The 19,468-nt window shown below is 41.3% G+C and overlaps 1 protein-coding gene across 13 annotated transcripts in view; it reads left to right on the forward strand.

Moving 5' to 3' along the window:
* The window catches only part of pax2a (paired box 2a), a 29,760-nt gene extending 20,026 nt beyond the window's left edge, over positions 1-9,734 (forward strand). For 4 of the 13 annotated variants that reach the window (XM_051427071.1, XM_051427098.1, XM_051427109.1 and 1 more), the window contains 4 exons: positions 3,744-3,959; positions 4,906-5,007; positions 6,534-6,620; positions 6,865-9,734. In XM_051427071.1, coding sequence (XP_051283031.1) covers positions 3,744-3,959; positions 4,906-5,007; positions 6,534-6,620; positions 6,865-6,986 — 527 coding nt within the window. In that variant the 3' untranslated portion in view covers positions 6,987-9,734. Of the gene's footprint in view, positions 1-3,743; positions 3,960-4,905; positions 5,008-6,533; positions 6,621-6,845 lie in introns of all 13 variants that reach the window. The other 9 variants (XM_051427119.1, XM_051427145.1, XM_051427153.1 and 6 more) reach the window with 3 other exon arrangements.
* Positions 9,735-19,468: the final 9,734 nt, after the last annotated feature.

A 19,468-nucleotide genomic window follows, 5' to 3' on the forward strand; every position in this document is an offset into this window, starting at 1 on the left:
AAAACACTTCAGTAAGAGTTTACAAATGATTTCCTGCACAATGACTATCTCCAGATTTTAAATATGTAAATGATTTGTAATGTTATCATTTTGTTAAAAGACCACATTCATCAAGATTTCTTTGAAAGGAAATTGTTCCGTTGTCCTCCCTTAAGAGAAACACAACAAATCTAGTCTCTTGTTAATATTGCCAAGTATTATTGTCAATTTAAATTAGCTTTTTACCATGTTTACGCTATTTTGCATTTGTGACCAGGTAAAAACTAAAAAGTTTCTGGTGTATACAAGCCATAGAGAAGCTGATGTACGTATGTGTGTGTGTCTGTCAGTGTGTGTGTGTGTGTGTGTGTGTGTGTGTGTGTGTGTGTGTGTGTGTGTGTGTGTGTGTATCTAGTATAAACACTGTGAAATGCTCAGTGCGGCCATGGATAGAACAACATGTCATGATTAACCTCTGGTCTCTGGCATTGGTCCAGCATTTATGTGTCTGCACAGTTTTCTAAAGACACCTGAACAGAGTAAGCAACATACAGCAGATTTAGTGAATCTTGTCTTTAGTTATTCTAATCCTGTCAAAAGCTGAATGTGTGGTCCAAATGATAGTGTAATATTGTAGCTATTTATCAGTAGTTAAATAGGGTTACGCCCAATGAGAGTACAGTAGTCTCTGTGCCGGCTGGGCTCGATAATCACTCTCACCAGAGCCTGTGGGGAGGCTGGGTGTAAATGGGCACCCCTCTGACCTACTACAACTCTAGCAGATGTGAAGATCCAATTCTTTTTCCATCTCTCTTTATACCTATCTACCTTCTTACCTATATCTCTCTCTCACACACTATGATTGACAAACTGTACAGATGAGAAAGCACAGATTAAAAAATCTGAAATGTATACCACACTCAGTTTCTGATTTGGCAGTCTCAGCTATTCTTTGCTGGGTGGCAAACAACAAGCAGCCACCTAACCTGCCGGGCCTGGTGTGTGGCCTGGTGACAAACGGTTTGTCTCAGCTCAGTTAACGCCTGCAGCCCTGAGCTCAGAAATTAATGTTTATATCACCCCCCACAATAGCACACTAACCTTTGAGCACACATTTGATAATGAATTACTTTCAACCTGTGGATGGGGAATTCAAGGTATTTGGCCCTGCTTATATTCTTTACTCACTCATAACTCGATGAAGCCTTTGACGATCGCTTTTTTTGTTCTTTTCTGGTGTAAGTAGTTATAAATGACCACCTCTACAATGCAGGGGAGTGAATGCAGAGATTTAACTGGCTATACATGATGCAAACATCATGTGCACCTACACAAGAGGGAAGTTTTGCTGTGATCTTGAACATACTGTGGGAATGAAAAAGTTCTCTGTAGATTGAATGTCAGCTTTTGAAAACAAGTTCTGCCAGTAAGTGGTTTGCGCACCAAAGTTCCTCAGTGTACGTTTAAAAATGAAACGCTCACTTGAGAGAAGGCTGTTGCAGCTATATCTGGACGCATCACTCCGAGGACTGCTGTAGGTCCTTAACAGTTCATTTCTATGGTTGATGGGGTCTGTAGACGTGGCATCAGTGGTGGAGCAGAGACAGATGTTGGAGAACTCTATAGCGTCTCCACTTGCTCAGAGATGTGTTTGCTGGGGAGAAGTCCCCAAGGACCCTGAGTTTATCTTCCATCTCCATCATCAGGGCCTGTGATTTGACAGGCTCCCTTTACCCAGGCTCTGCCTCGTCTCCAGGACAATAAGCAACACCATGTCTGATTAGTTTCAGAGTTCAGTGGTCTTGAACGCAGCGTGTGTATCGGTTGTTGTTGCGTCGTAAACCCTGTCTGTTTGACAACGGTTGCTCAGCCGCTGAGAAAACAGAAGCCTATAGTAGTATGCAGGAAGTCTTAGATACAGTGTAAACAGACTTGGCCTGGGCTTCATGCTTGGCCCCCTCAGTTTTATCCTAAAATTCAGATTAACAACCCAAAGGTACAGGTGGGCCATGCAGTGTCACCCTGATAACAAAGTAAGTCCTCCTTAGAACAATAATATGCTGTACATGCGTGAGCAAGGTTCTATTAACAAGCATACTAAGTGGTAAACACACAATCCGCTTTTGTAAATTGTGACACATAGGGATTAGATTATGTTTTATTAAGGCCAACGTTTGTACAGTTTTTCTGTTTTTTCGATTGTTTAGGCTTACTGTGACTGTGAGCACGTTATAAATCCAGGTGTATGTTGAATAGAGTGCTTTTATGGTTTGTCTGACATTGTCTTGTATCAATGAGTGGGGGTGGATGGACCCAAATAAACTCAGGGTAACTAGACTTCTGAAAGTTGTCTTAACTTTACAGACTTTAACAGTCTACATATTAGATATAATTAACTGAAGAACAGAACTGAGCGCTAGCTATTTGCACTCATTCCTATATTCAGACCCTGTTTCCAATAGATTTATGACAAACTTGTACAGTGCATGTGACAAAATGTAGGTCCATCCAATTAAATGCAAAGCCCACTCGTTAGAATATTTCTGTTCATGCCAGAGATTCATGTCATCTATTCTTTTTAATGATTTGATCATAAGTTAAAAACTTACATTGTTAACATTGTCCCGTTCCCTCCATAACAATGGTATTTGTCTCAATAAGATGAAAGTAGTCTGTGTAATTACAGTACCTCTGTCTAAGCCCACATTTACAGCTGTCACAAAGACAAAGAGATTTAGAGAACCTGCTATAGAATTCTATGGGAAAGCAGTCCGTTAGGTTGCCTGATTCCCTGCCATTAGGTTCATAGGGCTGACAGGGTTGCATCCCCCTTCCATAGAGCAGCCCTTATCTTAATGAGGAATCGCAACACACAGTGCTGTTGTAAAATAACAATGATGGGGGAAGCAGCTAATGAGGCTATCATGGTGTCGGGAAAGAGCCATCTCTCCCTACAGGCCCCAGCGAACAGAACAGGCTCTGCGGCAGACGTGGAGAGGCCGGAGACAGAGCTCGCATTGATTGCATAGGTTGAAGAGGCAGAGCCGGTGAAATGAAAGATGCCAAGACTCATCAGCCAAATTAGATCAAAGTGTAGAGTTTTGAACTGTCTGCAAGCCGATTGTTGGGTTATTTGTGGGAGTGATTTTGTTGTGAGAAAGCAGCCGTGAGATTATGTTGTTTGTTTTCCCAAAACCTTGGGGAAATTTTTTGCACATTTGAGCTTGATTGATCAGGCGCGATGTGTTGTTGCAACATTTCACTGGTGTATGTTTCCACTTAGTTGAATGAATTACTGCTGGGTGCATATGAGATTATTATTATAAGCTATGTAAATGAACAAATCAACTTCTAAAGACTGCTTATCAATTCAGAATTCATACGAAATGTCTGGTCTTGACTTGGTAAAAGATGGGAAGTTAATGTATAGTAGCAATTGCACTTCTTGTAGTGTTCCTCATCCTTTAGGCTCCCTATAATTCATACCACAAATCTGCTAAAGATTTGGAGTCCCTTCCCCATTTGATTTATTGCCCTGTGTTCAGCTATGTGCATGACAAATCTAAAAACCTCTGCTGCAACACATCTGATTTGTTTGCGCCTCTGTACAGTAGTTTTTTGGGGTTACTTGGACATTTAGAACGCTGTACATCCATCCCACCATACATCTGAGTGACTGAAGTGTATGTATGTACAGTATGTGCGGAGTTGCATGACGACATTATATCGAGTTTTTTTCTTTTTCTTTTTTTTCCACCTGGCAGACTCTCACCCATCATATCCACCTTCCATGTGTGTAAAGCGGGAGCCCCATGAGGCATCCTTTGCTCCCTTCACCCCCTCCTCTGTTGGGGATTCTGCTCTAGCTGACATCTTGCCCCACCAGTCCAGCCTCTCTGTAGATGCCTCTACTCCCAGCTACCCTGCCCATGCCCACGGCCCCTGCTACAGCCAGTATGCCAGCCAGCCTTTTATAGCAGGTACAACATTACTGACAAGACCCCATAACCAGATCTAAATCCAAACAAGCTCAGTCTGTTCAGTTGATTTACCTCTGTGTTCATTTTTGAGAATTTATTCATTTTCAAATATACACCAAATTAAAGCGTTGGCCTCTCACGTTGTAAAGCCACCAATCCCATCATGCTTTGTTGCCCTACTGTTGTGTATACAGAAGCAAAACTGACTGTTTGCTCCTCATTAACAGCCACTGCTCTCTCCCCCTTTCCACCCGGCCTTTCACCAGCTCACAACCCGTCTCTTGAGTTAACAATAGGCCTCCAAGTCTTTCCAGCCTCGTGACAGGCCCAAGGTCTGAGGGGGCAGAAGAGGCCAAAGGGGGGTGGAGGGTGGGGGGTTGCAGAGGCAGGGACATAGGGCTGATGCTGGGGCCTGCTTTGGACCCGTACCTCCCTGTCTTGTGTGCCCCTTCATCCAGCCAGGCCTGGTACTGTCACTGTTAATTACAGGACTGAATGTGGAGCAGAGAGAGCTCCTGATGCTCTTGTCAGTTTTAAAGCTGCTTAGGACGTTGGTATAGTAATGTTACAGCAGTTGAAGTCTCTGATTAGGGTTAGGGTTAATTTCATAAAACTAATTTAAATCACTTTATCAAAATAACCTGTGATATAGACTGATGACCTCTCCACGGTGTTACCCATAATATAAGTGATTCAAATGGTCTGATGCATTGTGAGTGACAGTGATACTACTCGTCATTCACAGTGACTATATGCATCACTTCCTTGTTTAGGATATTTCATAATTGCATTTAGGTTGCAGAGGAGAAATCATTTTCCCTATAAAAAGGAACGAAAAAACACATAAATGCAATGACACTTGAATGACAATGAAGTTTAACACAAGTTGTTCAGCTTTACTGCGCTCAAGCATCCTTGTAAGAATTTTCCTCCTGTGTGCCTGCAGGTCGAGACATGGCCAGCACCACCTTACCTGGCTACCCGCCTCATGTCCCCCCCACAGGACAAGGCAGCTACCCCACCTCCACACTCGCTGGAATGGTTCCTGGTAGGTGACACTACTCCCTTTTTATGATGCCATTAATTCTACTTTTACAGGTTTTATTTTCACTAGATAGTACCCTTGAGTTGATCTTGTTTAAAGAACTCGAGGTCACTTTAAGCTAAACAAGTGGTAATGCTTTTCTGTGACATGTTTAACAGTATACATGTAACACATAAAAACACCTCCACTGTTGAGATATTGAAGGATCCTTAAAGTATTGCTCTTGAGCCAAAGGATTGAAGCAAGCTTGTTATAGCTTTGTTAGACTGCGGTTAGCTTGTGGTTAGCGTCTGCGGACGAGGACATTAGATGAACTCGATAGGCGATCACCACAATCAGTGGCCGTGAGATAGGACAGTTCCTCTCAGTTACACTCCAGCTCCCAGCGCTCATTACCCTCGCCGTGTCCACACAGCGCACTCTTACCAGCCCCGTCGATAAACACTGCTTTTGCGCCTCTCCTCGCCTCCCCGGATACCCAGGGCTGCAGAGCGTATCTCTTTCCCCTCTACTTAACCTGCAGTTCAGGTTCACAGCAAACAGTTAAGGGTCAAAACACAGAGGCGTGGAGGGCCTGTAAATATTTAAATCACTATCTCTCTCAGGGATGAGCTCGAGTTACATGACCAGCAGTGAGGATGCTATAGCTGCCAGCATGTGTAGATCTCTCCTCCAAACAACTGAAAACACAATTCCCTTTATTGCTCTGAGACATGTACCTTTCACACTGACCAATAATCAAAGCAGGCGTGCAGTATTTACAAGTGAGCTCAGTATGCATGAGGGTAACATTTTTAAATATACATGGAGGTAAAAGCTGATATCTTAAATTAAGATAATTACTTACTATATTATTATTATATTTATTATTATATTATTGGATTATCTGCCACTAGAGAGTGCTTATGGATATACCCACCCAAACACACATACAAGCACACAAGCACAGCCACCTTCTTAATCCAGAGATTATAGGGTTTTTTTCATCTGGTGGTGAATGACTAAGATTTAGTGACTGGCCCCAAACACTGTTAAAGCAAAGGCCATTCTTCAGAAGCTTCATATAAAACCCAGCCTTTATAGTCTCGTAAAAGAAAGAAACCTGTGGACCCACAGCATCGCTCTCTGACATCCCCTCAGCCTCCCGTCCTTTACACCACAACCTGCACGGGGAGGACAAAGAGCGAATGAGCGTCTCAGAGAACCTATTAGGGAGTTTTGAAGCGAAGCATCATCACTTAAAAGCAGGAAAAAAAGCACTGAAATTCTCACTTAAGGAAAGAATGGAGGAAATCCTAAAGACTAACAGAGGATTAATAAAACAATCAATTCACCTGAAGGGACTGTAGAGACAAGCTATACAAGCAGCCCGGATAAAAATCCCACAGACACATTGTTGTGTGACAAGATTGTAATGTAACTGCAATGTAACTTGGTGAAAAGGCATTTTTACAGCATAGTATTCTACAAAAGTCATTTTAGTTTGTTAGCCTATTGCTAATGTTTGTTTTTATTGATTTGTTCTCTAGGAGGGGACTTTTCTGGAAACCCTTACTCTCATCCACAATACACCACTTACAACGAAGCATGGCGGTTCAGCAATCCAGCATTACTAAGTAAGCGACTTTCTCTTATATAACAAAAACTGTCAGACGTACTGTAATGTAACAGTATATTCTTCAATCTTGTCTAAACATGTTGTAAAATTAAAATCATATTCAGTAACAGTAATACAAATCTCCAGGCTCAATGTATTCTCTGTTCTTGGAGTTTTACACACGTGTCTTACATGGTGCTTGACCTCGTGGTTTCCAACGGCTCGTTCTTCTGTTAACTTTCAGGTTCCCCTTATTATTATAGTGCCGCATCTCGTGGCTCCGCACCTCCCACTGCTGCCACTGCCTACGACCGCCACTAGTTACCATGGAGACCAGCTCAAACTGCAGGGCCAGGGTTTCGGCCTCCATATTGTCCCCGTCTGAGAAACACTGAGGTCAAAGGGAAGCGAGGTGGAATCCTAAAGGAAACCCCATGATGTGGAGGAAGGATCAGCGAGGTTGACGCCGGTGCATCAAGCCCAGCTTCGGCGTTACACACTTTTGGGTCAAAAGGGCCCACGGGCGTTCAGAACTCACCCATCATGCCCTCAATCTCTCACAGGCCTGAACATTTCCAGAATGACTTTAAGAGATTATATAAATATATATATTATAAAATATAAATTGAAGAAAAACAGTGTGAAGAATACCATGTGGAAAAAAATGTTGTGGGTTTTTATTTTTGTTTCTTTGTTGCTGTTGTTGTTGTTGTTATTTTATTCATGGATACTCACATTCCTTTTATGTGATGAACTGCAGTATTTTTCTGCTCTAAAGAGAGAAGTCCAGGGGAGATGACAATGGTCCCATAGCTTGATGGTGCAGCGACTCAAACCAGTGTTGTGGGGCCCCTTTGACACTTAATGCGATCCTGGCTCCACACTGTAGGGCGGGCTTTACTCTGGTGCTTTGACTATGTCTTCTGCTCCCATTTCGCCAGTCCCACCTACATTAACAGATATACACAGCATGTCCTACAACGTTTACTGACCCTATATAGACCAATGGAAACATCACACTCCCTGTGGCAAACAATCAGATGTAAAAATGTAAATCATTTTGCAAAGTATTAAAAAACATGGTGGCCACAAAATGGTTTCGCCAGAATTTTAAATACTTTAAATTATTTTTTTCTGTCACTATTTTTTAATGTAAAAAAATGCTATCAAAGATTTCTTCAGAGTAGTTCACATCAGAGTAGTTCAGTTACATTTCCTTCATTTTCCAGCCATGTCCATGTCCATGCATGATTGTCCTTTGCTCTTTTTTTGCACTATAACCTCAGCTTATTTAATTTATTTGGTACATTCACTTAAAATTAAGTTTAGTTAACCTACCAATTTTAAACATAAGTCGAAACTATTTATGTTGCATAATGTAGGTGTAAGAACACAAAGCAGACAGACAGACAGACAGACAGACAGACAGACAGACAGACATGTTTTTGTGTGAACATCTTTTTCTGAGTAAAAGCGACAATTTCAGGTTTCTGAGCAGTTTGTAAGCCATAGCTCTATGGCTACATGAACAAATTCAATTCTCCTGGGTTATACTTCATTCAGCTACTTAGTCATACCACTAGATGCCTACACAGTTTAGAAAGCTGTACGCAGTTGAGCGAACCAACTGTAAATTAGCTTCAACAATTGCCTTACAAACCTGTTTTTTCACCGTAAATTCATGCCTGTTCAATGAAATTAATTGCCTTTACAAACACATATTCACCACCCTCCTCGAGTTACGTTCTACTCTCCATAGGGACTGAAAGGAAATACTGATTCAGTTTGCTTTTTGGAAAATATTTTGTGAATGTACTTTTAACTACATTTGCCAAAGACTTAGTTTGATATTTAATATTTTATTTACAGTATATGTATGCATAAATAAAGCAGTATTATCTTTTAAATAAGTAGTCAACACCGAACATGTATGTTGTGACTTTTCAACAGGCGAACAACATAATGCATATGACTGTAATGAAAAAGGTGAAATTCAGTGACTCAATATACCATCAGTTGCAACTAAATGCTGCTTTGTAGAATGATTTGTGAATAATGTGAAGACAATTCTTCTCTGTAAATAATATCACACACACCATTGCAGTATCATACTAATGTACTGGCTCCCTTTGTAGATATACAGACCGAAAAAAAAAACATGCATTACATTTGTGTCTTAATGTAATGTTGTGCTCTGAGGAAAGGCACAACTACTGTAATAACCTGTGGCTGCATATACTGTAGTAGCAGGTTTCAGATGCTAACATCACATAGGTTGTCTTTGTCATTTTATTTTGTTTTCATGATAATGTCATGATGATGTTTTATGTCACTATGCAATGAGTTAAATGGCTTTCTGTATCATCTTTTGTTGTTGGGCTCAGAACAAGTAATCCCCATGGAGAACAGCATAAAAATTAAGAAGTACAAAAGACCTCCAGCGTGAAATGGATCCTCTCTAGTTTAACTTTTACTCCACAAATGAAGATGTGATCAAACTGAAGTCCTTGGCAACAATCAAAGATATTGTCCTGTTTGCTGTTAGTAGATGTTGTGATCATTATGTTAATCCAAATTACAGTCATCTGTGCCTCCATGTATAGAAACACATCCACACTTATTCTCAGTCACCCATCTCTCCTCCCTCCCTCCACTCCCTCAACCCAGCTACCAATACAACTCTTTAGTGTAAGGCATCCAAGATGAAGTTTACTTTAATTCTATACAAGCAAATACACCATCTGGTACCAGGGTTAACTGTCATTGTTGAGGGCACCAGATAACAGAGAAACAGACTGCGGTCCTGCTCTTCAGGAGAAGCTATCCTCTACAAATTGCACTTGGGATTTGCCTATTTCTGTCTACATGTAGCTCGACATATCTGAAAATGAAACACTGGCGCAGAGTGCAAGCCACCGTCATTCAGGAGAAGTCTTTGCTTTAGGAAGCAGAGCACCTCTGAAGGAATGGGTCTTCTGCTGTTGTAAAGATGATACAGGAGATGTGTCATGGACATTAAAAGGATTTCTGATGAAAATCTATACGGAAAGCCTTGTGGCCTCAATCATTGTTCTGTTTCAGTTCTGTTCCAATTCTTTTTGTGCACATGAGAAATAAATTCTTTTATATGTCAGTCGTTGACTTGGTGTCCCCTCATTATTAACCCCATAAGAAAATGATTCAGAGTTCAAGGTTCCCGGGGAGCGTTCCTGCTGCTGGTGTATTGATGTTTGGTTTTATGAACAGTCAGGACTACAGAAGGCATTCATACGGGTTACAGCTCTCAAATATGAAATACACGATAGCTACAGAGCACGTTGTTTGTGTGTATCAGTGTGTGGATGTCTGTAGAAATCATCACACATTATGATTCCAGTTAAAAGTAGCCTGAGTGTACAATAAAAAGAATGATTGCATTATGTTAACGCATGTGTGTTTGAGTGTGTGCAGCACAGACGGAGAAAGACAGAAAGTTAAATAAAGAAAGGAGGAGAGAAGAGGGTGAAACAAAGAATCAGGACAGTTGGGAAGGCAGGAGAGCGTTGCCCCAGCTTTTGACTCCAGTATATTTAATGATGCATCGGTTTCATCCTGCTATACCACACTGCTGCTGCCTCACCTCCTCTCCTCACTCTCTACTCGGAAACACACAAGTCCAGCCAGTTGTAATTCAATTTCCCTCCTTCCTCTGCCTATTGTTTATTTCATGGATCCCCTGTGAAGCATCAAAAGCTGCTGTTTCTGTCAGCCCCCTAACTGTCCTATGTGTTTGTCATTCAGGCCTTGTTAAAAGATAGAAAAAACACACACACATACACACTAACACTCCTTCCTCTCCCAGCTGAGAATTCCCTGTGGTAAAATTATTCCATTTAGATGGGAACTTTTTTGTCACTACCCTGTCTAAATTGGCATATCTGGCTCTCTCGTAGAAACCAATAAACTGTGAACCCGGATGCATCTGTCAGTCAAGCTCATCTTTACTTTAGCGGGCCAGATGACAACAACAGGAGAAGATACACACACCAGCAGAATGGGCCACACTGATTGGCTCTCATCAGTTAGGCATTACGAAAAGCACCTGTCATCCTCGGGGCTTCTCAAACCAGCACGGAGAGGCCCTGCCACGGGGGCCAATGGGCCTCGCACAAGATTTACTCAAACACTTCACCCTCATTGTCAACTTGGCTTGGTGATGCCCTACAGCTAGGCCTCTTTGGCATGATTCATGTCTGTCACTGGTAATATATACAGAGAAATAAGTCCATCTAAAGAGCTGCTGGATGGACATAGTCTGAAGTAATCCCTTGCAAAGTTTTATTCAGACGTATTGCATGAATTTTTTTAACTGTAAGCATTTCAAATAAGAATGATGTTCAACATTACTGGTGGAAAGTAGCTAAGTACATTTGTATGTGTATTTTTCATTAACAATTTTGGTTAAAAACGAACAGTTTGATAGGCTTATAAAATACCATACATCCCTTTCAGAACAAAAACTGCTCTAAACTTCTCAGATGGCTTTGTTAAAATATTTGTATTCAAATATATGACAAAAAGCAAAGATTAGATAACATTTTCTAAAATGAACGCATAGCAGTACTTTTTTTTCTCTCTTCTTTTCCACCTTCTTCTGTCCCAGATTTATCTTGTGACCCTTTAAAAAGGGATAAACCAGACAGTATATAAAGTTATTAAAACCAACACCTGAACAAGCAACAACTGTAAAATGCAACTAATATCGATGCACATCCAATAATGTAATATATGTTAATTTATCAGCCACTTTAAGTAAATTTTTCTGATAATACTTTGCACTTTTACTTACCTTAGAATGCAGGACTTTTACTTGTATTTGAGCATTGTTATTTAGTTGTATTGTTACTTTTACTTTAGTAAAGGTTTGAAATACATTTTCTACCACTGGTCGACAGGGTGTTTCCTTTAAGCAGAATAAACACTGACAAGGTACAGTGTAAACACCTTGAATCAAATCATTTCTATTTGTGTAAACATCCATGAGAAGACCAGAGAGCAAGGCTGGATGAATCTCGGGGTGTGACACGAGTGCGGTATTGTTCAGAGATGAGGAGTGATGGTGGTCTAGTGGTGACGTCCTGTCATCTGCCTGCATGGGAGCCTGTCATCAGCCTCATCATGTGGCTGTCATAGTTGATGCTGGCGAGGGGAGAGGCCAACCCTGCTGTGTCAATCAACGAGCCCTCATTAGAAGCAGCTTTAATTAGTGGCTGCATGGGTGCAGTATTGTTCACAGCGCCTTCGTTAACTCTGTTAATCCCAAATGGATTTGGGTTGAGAAGAGGCCGCATTACAGCAGTCGAGAGGTACAATGTGAAGCTACTTTCGTGTGTTGCTGGTTGAAAAGAGTAATTTCTCATGTGGTTTGTATCTTGAATGTGAATATGTTTGTCTTAAATAGATATAAAAGTCTTGAAATGTCCTTGAAGAAGCAACTGCATGTTTATCATCCTGGTCCAAGGATGAAAGGCTTTGAAAATTAAAATAAGGTTTGTGAAAATGTCTTGGCGAGAAATAAATCATCATCTCATAGTACAATTATTTCAGTGTGGCAGGGGAGTCAGAGAGTTCAAGCCCGGTCTCTGATGATCCTGATCCTGACAGAACGATGATTATGAGGTTATTTTCACTGTCGGCGGGTGAGACCATCCAGGCGACAAGAACATGACTTTGTGATGTTTGTAATGAGTGAGCATTGATTGACTCAACACAGCCTAAAGAGGTTTCCTCCATGTTCAAGCTCAAAGGATGCTCGTGCTCTGTGTGCATCCTGTACTGTAGCATAGTTCGCAATTAGAATAATGAGCAGCCGAAGAGCTGTCTGGAGAAATGCAATTGCTACGTTTCTCAAGCCAGGCCTCATCTGCCAACTATATGCTATTATACCATTCCCATCCCAGTTAGATCAGTCAGCAGTGCAAAGCGATTTCCCTTCAGGAGCTAAATTATCGTTTTGAATGGCCATTGTGCGACACATTGTGTAATTAAGCACTAAATATGCCTCGCTACCTGATTATGTCACTCTCCAAAAGGGATGAGGAGCTATGGGGCGAGGGATGGTGTTGCTGTGTTTGTGTGTGCACATCAAGTGGGAGGAAGTGTGTAGGGGCATAACAAAAGGCCAAAATGTGTAAAATGGGGTAGCACTGACCTGCTTGCCCCCTTCAAGCTGAGAGAGGGTCTTCTGTCTGACAGAGGCCCAGTCAGCCTGATTGGGGGGGGGGTAAAACTGTGCAACAAGAGCATCCAGCCTTCTGCAGCTCTAGTAGGACGGCGGAAGAAGAACAGACGAGGCAAAGAAGGGAGAAAGAAAAGTGGGAGGCCACAATCACCAACCCCCACCTCTGACTGGCTCCCCACACCGCTTCACCCCCACAACACACACACACACACACACAAACACACGCACACACACTCCCCGACGCCTCCACCCCCTCCCCTACCCAACACCCAGTCACTGTCAGGCCAAACACATGATGAATTGCCCTGTCAACAGAATTCATTCAGGGACCAATTAATTCAGCAGAAATGAACTAGAGCCATCAGTCGCTGAAAAACTCAGTGCAAAGAGAGCAAAGTAGCCCCACTTCAGAAAACGAGGAAGCGAGGGAGGGAACGAGGGAGAGCAGGAGAGAGGGGTGAGCATAGTGGAGACGAGAGGGCAAGCAAAAGAGAGAGGGAGAAAGAAAGGGAGAGGGAGAGAGAGCGTGGTGGAAGTTAGTCTGACAGAAATTGGTCATTTAATGCTTTAGCGCACTGGAGACAGCCCCTGTCATAGACGAAGGCATGGCAGGGGCTCCCCTGGTATTTTATTTATTAATTATCCTATGCAGCGAGGGGCCTTTAACTGTCTCAGTCCAGCCCCGTCAGCCTGACTCCCTGTCATTTTCTCTCCACAAACAGATCCTTTAACACCGTGCTCCAGGTTAATGGAGACAAAGCCAATATCCAACCAACCTTGCCTTTTCCCCAAATACAGTATTCATCTGTACCTTATCCAGGTAATTATGTCTCAGACGATCTCCTGAATATGTCGTTGGGATGCTAATAAACCACTTTAGAGCTGGCGTGCAGAACACGTCTGACCTTTTCAACTCACTGCTTCATGGTGGCTACGCCTCCCAAGGAGGGCAGCAATTATTTACACCTTATTGGGAAACACATGTCATTGGGAAATAAACAGTCCCAAATAATTTAATGAAGGCTGCATTTGTTATTCAGGAAATAACCAGGACAAACTCGTGCTTATTTCCTCATAATTGATTGTTGATATGTTACATGATTCACTGTGAAATCTTTGTTGATGAAAGAAATGCTTTGCCAAGTAGAGCTACCTGTCAGGGGGGTATTTTATTCTCATAATTCAAATATTTGTCACCTTAAATGCTCCATCTCTTTTCCTTAACAGTGTCGACAAAATGCAACAGAACCATGCTTGCCAGAAGCTGTTTTGCTGGCGGTGACAAATTAGCACTGTGAAGGGCGATATCAACACCAGCTAATTAAGGTGTCGTGTGATTTTGGGCTCCAGATCAAGAATCTGCTGATTCATCCCACGGGTGATTATGATGTCCATATGGTCAATGTACAGCGAGCTACGCAGGGAAACACTATCGGCCCGCTGCGGCGCTGGCGTTGCCAAAAGTTTGATCTTGTCTTTTGTGGCGGTGTTGGGTGGTGTTCATCAAGGCTCTAAATTATTAACAGCATCTTTTCTTTAAGCCCAGGATCCTCTAGTGGAAAACACGGGATGAGGGGCAGCTGGGAGGCTGCCTGCGACTGGCTACCCCTCTTCTCTGACATCAGGAAGAGAAATTCAACGCTGTTTCCACTGTCGTTCATTGATGGGCTTGTGTACCTTGGATGCCCCCTTCTTAGTGTCACTAGGTTTAAAGGAATTATCACCACTCATGCAACATGAAGGTGATTTTAGGATAGGTTTGTAGTGGTTTTAGTGTCATATATTGTATCTATGTATTATTATCTTGACAATCATTATAACTATAAATATTCCTTACATTTCTTCAGCAAAATGATGAGTAATTACTCCAGTGACTCCAGGGGCTAATAAACTCATTTCTTTCCCTTTCTCTCTTTCTCATTCCTCTCAATTCAGTCTTTTACTGTAGTGCTAAGCACAGTGAAAATACACCTAATAGACAACACTGGCATACAAGCCAAGTGAACCTGACAAATGGAACAGAAAAGCTAACAGAGAAGAAAGAGGTGCTTAGGCCAACTGTCACAGGTAAAGTGCTTTCCTGATTTCTGTTTACTCACCATGCTTGAAACTTGACTTGTTTTCCTGCAGCTTACTGAAGAGATTCTGTCTGTGAGTCAGCTGGTTGTCAGCGTGTCCCACAAGCAAAAGCGTTAATTTTGCACACAATTTGGAAGGTGGAAAGATTTACTAAGTGGAGCTTTTGAGAGTATAATAACATGGTCAACTAAAGGAAGTATTTTTTTCCATCCATTCCAACATTTCATTTAACTGAATAGGCAAACGTATAGTATTTAAAGAATGCTTGATTCAACCAGCTTATTAACTACTACCAGCTCCAACACAACCTCCTCTTCCTCTCAGCAAACTGCAGCTGAGCACATGGGAAGACTCTTACATTCTCTGCATATAAAGTGTAAGGAATTAGAAGAGTAGCAGGATGGGAATGAAACCTACAGAAAGAAACTGCATATGAACAGAGAGGAGATGTGCTGTAGAATATAATTAATTAAATGAGACTAATTAGGAACATGAGAGCAGGTGCCAGGCTATGAGCTGACAGGGAAGACAGCGAGACAACATGCCAGCACAAAAAAAGAAAAGCACAGCCACACACACACACACACACACACACACATACACACAAGCATGCAAGTGCACAACCAAACACACACATACGCACACATATGCACACAAACACACAGCTGCGGTTATGAGGGTGTATCATGACAGGCACGGGGACAAAACAACTTTCTGCGTTTTGTCATGTGAAACCCCGCAGGAATACTCATGACAGGAAGCAGAGACCCAGGCACCGTGGGGGTCTCTTGCCTTTGTCTCACACACATTCTCTTTATTATTTTGTTCTGCAATGGTGGAAGGAAGTTTGCACAAGCCAAAGATTTCTCTCCCCTAATTATTTCAGCACTTGCTTGAGACTGCAAGTGGTGTAAATTCGCAGACTGCTTTTCCTCCTCTCAGACCTGTTAAAATGCTCCTCATTCTACAGCTGCTTCAACAGGGTACATTTAAAATGATGAATTTAAATCAGATATGGTAGAAAGTTTTCCATAGGAATAAATGCTCCCAAATAGAATACATAGAACTAATACTTAATACTAGCCAATTATTTTGCTAATCAAACTGAATGTGGACATCCATAATTTAGAACCTGATATAGCAGAGAAATTAACTAATATCTATATTTATCACTGTGCACCTCCAGACATATTTTACATTAAAGTGAGTGAGCTTACCTAGTTATAGTAATAACCTTGACCCCTGTGCAAACTTAGATGTGTCATTGTTATTTGCCAAAAATGTTGTTGTTAAAATAATAAAACCAATCTAATGTCCATATGAATTTATACAATAATGTGTTTTAATATAGAGTATAGAGATCCAATTGAGGATTAAATGAAGTAGAGTGGAAATGATTAATTGACAGAATATTAATTGGCAGCCGTTTTGACAATCTAATAAAGTTATCTATAGTGAACAATTGCTTTTTTCTGTATGTCATAGTACAAATGGCCGTGCTAGTTAGAAAGATTACATACTGCAGAACCATCGAGGATTAAGCATTGTCTATTTTCTTCACCTCTGTCTTTCAGAGAGAAGAAGTGAAAATTGAGCAAAAAGACCAAACACCGTGCAGAGATGAAAAGAGCTTGTACTTGCTCTCTCTGGCTGGTCTTGACAATGAGGTTAAGTACTTCTTTGCACAGTGCCACAAATAAAAATGTCACTTGTCCCCGCCAACTAGAAACCTTATGTGCTGCCAATGTGCAATGTCAATGTTCTGCTTGTAATGCCTCCAACGCAACTTATTGTCAAAGCGTGTGAGCTTCTGCACTATACAGCAAAACAAAGCTACACAGAGACATGATCGACCCAGTGTAATGTGGGCCTGTAAACCATTTTCGTTAACTTTCTATGAACAAAATCAGCTAATTTCTTCACAGTTTACCCAGGTACAGGTTACAAACAGGGCATGCTATAGCAGGATCTTCTAACTTAAAAGCAATGATTACTAAAGCTTAGTAAAAGTTAAAAAAAATCCTCTATGATACTATCAATAATAGCACAAAGGTGGTTGTTTATGCTTTGAGACAATGGGGGGAAACCATTTTGACAGGAAGAACATGATGAAATCCAATCCTGCCATCAATAACAGCCAAACAACAAGAATCTATACCTAACTTTCTTCCTGGAAAACACACAACACAACAGCATTCAGAAGGCAACATGGTCCTGCAGCCAAGACTTTGCGAAGCGGACAGCTCAATATCTAGCCTTAGTGCAGCTTGTCAATGCAACACCAAACTCAAGACAGAGAGAGATGGGGGGTGGGTGTAGGGAAGGCTTTTTTAATTATCTGTGGTTGGGTCGGACTGTGCATCATCATTAGAGAGACTAAATAGCAGTGGTCACTGACTCAGGTAGTGGTAAACGGCACAATTAACAAGCTGAGGAGGGAGAACTGTATTCAATTTGAAAGCCTTCTCTCCTAATCCATCTCCAGTGATCAGCAGTGCTGCTGAGCTACGCCCTTTTACATTCAATTACATTAATCAGGTTATTACCCAGCAAAAAGTCAACATTTTAATCAAGAACTGGCAAAGTAGGGCAGGACATTATACCTAGACGGGGCTAAGTGACAGTGAGAGGAGGGGAGTGATGATATTCTACTGAAGATAATCTTTTACTCATGGAAAATGGCACAGCATGGAAAGGTTTGTAAGTTCTGGATGCATATATTTTATTATTCGTCTGATTTTAAAAGCTACTTTTTATGCATTTACTAGAATGTATCTGTTATCAAGTCTGCATTAATCTCATCATTGGGAACTTCATGAATGTGTACAGCACATGTCAAGAATTCAAGCACTTTTTCAGGCTGCAAATCCTCTTGGACATAATCCTTGCAGGGGTGTTTTTAGCACAGCAGGTGTAAAAGAAATGTAAAAACACCGCAGCAGGGTTCACATCCCAATAACTATCCTGATAGTCTCAAAATCCTTTGACGTGCTCTTTATGGAAACTCTGGAAATACTTTCTCTAAAATAAGCCATTATTCATGTATGGATGGAAACAACTTGTCCAAATGTATGTAGAGCTATTCACTGTGGTCAGGAGGGGGATTATTTCATTCACAGCAGAAAAAAGCCAATTTATATGAATATGTGCTTACTTCACAACCAGTTCAAGTTGACTTTGCTGACTGACTGCTGACTGCACACACAAAGTGAATCTAATTTAGTAGAACCTCTGGCTAAGCAGTAGTTTCTCGCCCATTTTCTCCAACTAACAGGGAAGAAATCAATTCTCGGACATCTATGACATTCAGGAGATGCTTGTCTTGTTTTTATTTTTTTTATTTCCACACTTCTTTTTGCATTTTGGCTTGTTAGGAGATCTGTGATGGCTGACCCGGGAATTGGGTTCTGATTAATGGAGGGAAATTCTTGTTGTCCACCCCATAATGAGAGAAGACAGAGGTGAGAACAGCTCAATAGGAGAGATAACCACTCTTTGATCCAAACGGTCATGCAGAACCTATACTCGCTGCATCGTCAGAAAGCTCCTCGCTTTTAAACCTCTCCTCACAAACTTTGAAAGGGACAAATATGCTTTGAGATAGATACGTTTGTTTCACAAATTATGATGTAAAACTAAACCAATTTTAGATGAAGTTTGTCTTTTGTTAGTATCGTTTGCAAATGATATCAAACTGTCTGCCCTTTGAGCGTATTGTTTCCAGATCACAGCCTGCAGACAATTGCAGTATAATAATTGACTTCTTCCACTCAGTTACACACAAACAGCAGCCCAGCGATACAGCATCTTCACACATTTTCAAAATATTAAACTGTCTAAGTGCCATTTCTGAATCCCCCCTAACAAGAACCATCTCAACTTAAGATGTCTTGTTAAATTGAGACCTTGTTCCCCAGTGGACTTAAATGTAAAACATATCTCTACCCTTGACAAGCAATGTTAATCCATTTAGTGTAACGAACTAACATGTCCCTAATTAAAATATGCCTTTTAATGATACATACTGACATCCTGGAAAACACTGTCACGCTTCCCTCCTTTAATACAGGAATATGCTAATTGCTTCAGTAACACTGGTGTTCAAATCCCAAGACTACCTACACATCCTGAGGGAGTTGGTGTTTTGGGGGTTTTGAAACCTCTGTTCAAAAAAAGGAGCCCCTTTTACACACTGTTCCTTTAAGACTGTTTTGGTCAGCGAAAAATGTTAAGGTGTTTCAGAGACGGACACTGTTGATTTCCATTCATTTACAGACATTCAATTTACCATTCAGGAACCTCCCGGCTTCAGCCTACACCCCTTCAGTCCACCACTTCACCTAGAGCTGCTGGAGGGCTTCAAGCTTCCCCATCCCATGCCATGGCAGCTCATTTAAAACAAATCAGGCTGATTGCTGAGTTGCTGCGCTCACAAGGCCCAGGTGATAAAGCAATTAAAGCCCTCTAATTCTTCAGTTCGGAAAAGGCCAGTAGGTAATTAACTATATACAATGAAATCCTTTTGTTACCTCTTGGTATTCTCCACGTTTGATTTTTGTTTCCTGATG

This window comes from Dicentrarchus labrax, unplaced genomic scaffold (assembly GCF_905237075.1).
Source record: "Dicentrarchus labrax unplaced genomic scaffold, dlabrax2021, whole genome shotgun sequence".
Classification (NCBI taxonomy): domain Eukaryota; kingdom Metazoa; phylum Chordata; class Actinopteri; family Moronidae; genus Dicentrarchus; species Dicentrarchus labrax.